This window comes from Centroberyx affinis, unplaced genomic scaffold, assembly GCF_046629955.1.
Source record: "Centroberyx affinis isolate AG114_WGS23_722 - 3 ecotype Tasmania unplaced genomic scaffold, CSIRO-AGI_Caff_v1 ptg004087l_1, whole genome shotgun sequence".
NCBI classification, from domain to species: domain Eukaryota; kingdom Metazoa; phylum Chordata; class Actinopteri; order Beryciformes; family Berycidae; genus Centroberyx; species Centroberyx affinis.
Window position 1 is genome coordinate 158,091 of NW_027281872.1, and position 4,410 is coordinate 162,500.

Below are 4,410 nucleotides of genomic sequence, written 5' to 3' on the forward strand. Positions count from 1 at the left end.
GACTGTCAGAGTCCATCAAACAAGCAAGTTTATTTTCAAAGTTATTTGAAAACGGAGCTTAATATTGTCTGGAAAAAAGTGTGCTTGTTATAAAAGCATTAAAAGAAAAAAAAAGAGGAGAGAATTAGTCAGTTTAAAGAGTTGAGATTGATTTGATATGGGGCACAGGGAATTGTACCAGGGTGTGATAAAATATGTGGAGTATATTTGGAGAAATAGCTCCTGCGAAGCCTATTTCATGCCAATCAATGGAGAGGGTATTAAGTTGGACTGAGCAAATCAAATTCATCAGATTGGAACAGAGAGCAAATTGTTAAAGGATAAGGCAGCCGATTGCTCCCTAGGGCTCAAGACACTCATGAAATACAGAATTTCTACATACACATACATATTTACATGAGTGTATGGCAAACAAAACATAAACAAATCAGCAAATCACACACACACAACACAAAGATACAGTAGATAAAAGTGACACATTAGTAACAAAAGCCTTGTGTTTAACAACAAATTGTACAGATGTTGCATTTAGTTTATACATTATATTTGATTGAGTCATTAATGCATTTATGAAGCTTTTATGTTGATATGAAGAAACTGTGTAATCGCCGGCTGCAATTGTGAGAGCAGACACTGCAATAACATATACTGTAATTATTTTGTGTTCAAGCCAACAGTCATTTTACTTCATACTTTGTCACATTTACAGTTTGAATATACAGATGATATGGCTTTTTCAGTTCACAGAACAAAATATGACATGTCTCCAATACTCCAAGTACTTCGGATTCAAAATGGCGGAAGAGGTATTGTATGAGAAGAATGTAAAATGTAGCCTTACCTTGAAGTCACATAGAAATATTGATGAATGTAAACTGTAGGAGAAAGTGTTGTGATTGTAGTGGCAGTGAGGGTTTCTGTGAGCACCATGGGGAAAAGTATTTCAAGTTGCAGGAGTCTGCTACAAGTTGCTTTCACTCACACCGTTTTGCATCTCCAAGTAAAGAAAAACACAAATGCTTTACTGGGAAGGATGCAATGTGGCCTGCTACTGGATATTATCATCTTAATGCCAGTGACTGTGGTATGGTATACAGTTCTTGAGAATTTTTCAACAATCTGGTCAAGAAGGTGGCACTGGGTGGTTGACACTCCCAAATGTCTGTCTGCTGTGATGTCAACGTCTCCTCCTTCCCTTCCTCTCATGTTTAGGAGCACCATATGATCATATGCACCTATAATTGGTGGAACACCTTATCGCCTCACCGTGGATTGACTGAGCACCGTTTTGTGTATGTACACTGCAAAAAATGTTCAACTTAACAAGTCAATTCAGTCCAAAATAAAGTCATAAAGTCTTTCTCTGTCTGTAAATTAAGTTAAAAAACTGCCAATGGGTTTTCACGTGTTTCCAATGCAGTTTCACTTGTTTCAGTAATTTTCTATGTTAATTGATTGAAACAAAAAATCAGAATCAGCTGAAATTATCTCACCCCCGTCACAGATTTTCTCACTTGTTTTAAGAAAAATAAGATTTCAATACCTACTGCTGGACTAAATGACTTGTTATGATGGATATTTTTGCAGCATATTGGTTGAGAGAGAAGTTATTAGTTACAGTTTGTGTGTTAGAGAGATAATTGAGTCAAAACCAGTCCACTGTAAAACCGAGCATGTGAATGCAACCACAGCCTTATTGTGTCTTAACTGAAGGACCTCATCATAAATGTAGCATGTTATGTTGAGGTGAAGCACCATACAACTCTGTTAAACTACCTGTCTGTAGGTCTTCAAAGGTGTCGTCGACATGGTGTCCATGGTGAGATCGGCACACATTCAGACAGCTGGATGTCCTTTTTGGTCCTCGTTGCAGCAGTAGCTGACGGTCATTCCAGGTCACATTTCAGTATAGCTGCCATTTATGTGGAGCTGAACTATTTACAATCCAAAGCCATTCAGCTACCCAGTAAACAAAGATGGAAATGAACTATAACAATGGTTTCAGCTGTAAATACAGTCTTAATATATACAGTCGACCTGTTCGATTAGAGAAAACGAAATGTGGTGCAGAGGCGAGTAAGAAGCAGTCAGGTATGTAATGCGGATCCAAAGTGGTTCATGATCTATTGCTGATGGTGGAGAAGATCATAGATGTTTCAGAGGGAAACAATTACAGTGAGTTTGGCCCCGCTGAAGCAAATCACAAGCGGTTCTGTTTGAGCCTGTCGATGTGGTAGCAGAGCTTGAGTGCCGGCCCCAGCTTCAGTCCCAGATACTTCATCATCATCTCACTTTTCAGCAAGAGCAGAGCGTCTCCGTCTATCTCCTGAAACACAACACAGACTAATGGAATCTGCAATATAAGTAATTTGATCTGTTTGAATGGATTAACACTATTTTTGAAAGGGGAGGGGGTGTCTGCCTGAGGATCTTAAAAGGTAACCAGAGATGCCAGACATAGAGATTTGTGATTCAGTCTGTATGTAACACTTAAAATTCTAGATCCTGCAAGTGAAAGAGACTGTTGGTTGATGCCAGATAGAGTTACAGTAGTCTTATCACACATTTGTAAGTGTAAACATCCTGAATATGTCATGAAGCTGTTATTTACATTGTAAGTTTGTAATTATGTTATATACTCTAATTTCCCCTAAGGGATCAATAAAGTGCATCTTATCTTATCTTAATTCTGTCTTCAAGTAAATTTCAGTAAATTCTCCATGCAAAAAGAAAAGTCCCAGTCAATGTTCATAAACAATAACATAGTTTGAAAGTATTCCGGACTCACATGCTTCCTGAAGGCGTCGGCATGCGGTCCTAGAGCTTGGGGGTCGGCATCTTTGATGAACCACACCACCTCCTCCACACCCCAGCTGGACGGGTCCTTACCAGTGGGACGCTTACACTCCCCGACCTCTGGCATTGGGCTGTAAGCTGGGGAGCACAGGGGGACAAGGGGAGGAAAGCTTTAATGCTCAATTGCTGAAGGGCTGCGTAATCTCTCCTGACAAGCATTCTGGTACACTTTACAATAAGGGTCACTAAGATAAGGGTTAGTTAATGCTTAATAAGGGTTAGTTAACAGTTAACTAATGTGTCTGGTAATCATTTACTAATGGTGTTCATGTTAACTAAGGTATTAATTTATACATTATTTAATAGTGATGACTATTAAATAATGTGTAAATTAATACCTTAGTTAACATGAACACCATTAGTAAATGATTACCAGACACATAGTTAACTGTTAATTAAGGGTTAGTTAATGCATATTAAGCATTAACTAACCCTTAACTTAGTGACCCTTATTGTAAAGTGTTACTAGCATTCCTATAGACCTTAATGCCATGACGGCCATTTTGAATTTACGTCACACTCAGGGTGGGAAACATGGCTATCTAGTACTGTTACTCGTTTGTACTCTAGTACAAACGTTGGAAATCAGACAAATATTTATAATTTCACAGATTCCCCACTGAAAAACCTATTAGAAACAAATGGATATAAAGAATCCAGAAGAATATAGGTTTAAGGTTATGTATTTGGCTCTCTATAGCTATTGGAATCTAGCTTATGTAGCTAGCTAGTGAGCTAGCTAACTACCCACAAAATTACCACTAGTTTTATATAGCCTATATGCCAATCTTCCAGATAGAATTGACCACCCCAGGTGTTCAAAATGGCCGCCGTGGGATCAATTGATGAAGAAGAAAAACGTAATTTGTTTAGGAATTTCTGAGATTAAAGGTTGTAAAACTATTTTCCTCAAACTGTGGAACATAGAGCAAAGCATAAAAAGAAACTTTCCTCTTGACTTGATGTAAGAAATAAATGTATCCTTGTCAATTATCAGTTACCAATTCAGATTCTGAAAGACACCCTCACCATTCCTGTTTCCCTCCTGGAAGCCTCCAGGGCTGGACGCTTGTCTGCACATGCCCATTGGGGTGGAGCAACTGCTGCTGCCACGGTAACCATAGGAGTGCTTGGGCGGGAACTGCGTTGTCATGACGTTGAAGGCGGAGTCGCTGGGGTCGACAGCGTAGCGCTTGGAGTCCATCGGGTCACATAAGAAGTCATCGGGCATTGATGTCTCCGCTGGAGGAGGAATGACAGGAGGTGGCATCATTAGAGACAAGTTCACTGAGAAGATACATTGTGGCAAACCAGGTGATCTCATTTGATTTAAAAACAAATGACAGGTTTGTACAATAGAAGTCTTAAGAGTAGCCTACTATCCGTTTAACTATCCCTTTATTTTACTTTGCCATCAGATCAATACAAAATGTCTTCAGATTCAAACACTATATTAAATGGCAGTTACATTTTTCTTCAACAATCATATTCTTCACTGAGTTTAACTGAGTTTAAGAAGCTTCCAGTCCCTTCTGCCTGTAAGTCAGGAAATTG

General features: G+C 38.9%; 1 protein-coding gene across 1 annotated transcript in view; it reads right to left on the minus strand.

Moving 5' to 3' along the window:
- The window catches only part of LOC139663671 (sex comb on midleg-like protein 4), an 8,071-nt gene continuing 3,661 nt past the window's right edge, over positions 1–4,410 (minus strand). The window contains exons 4-6 of the mRNA XM_071542387.1: positions 3,886–4,098; positions 2,789–2,934; positions 1–2,326 (exon numbers count right to left, since the gene is read on the minus strand). Of these exons, the coding sequence (XP_071398488.1) occupies positions 2,201–2,326; positions 2,789–2,934; positions 3,886–4,098 (485 nt within the window). The 3' untranslated portion in view covers positions 1–2,200. The remainder of the gene's footprint in view (positions 2,327–2,788; positions 2,935–3,885; positions 4,099–4,410) is intronic.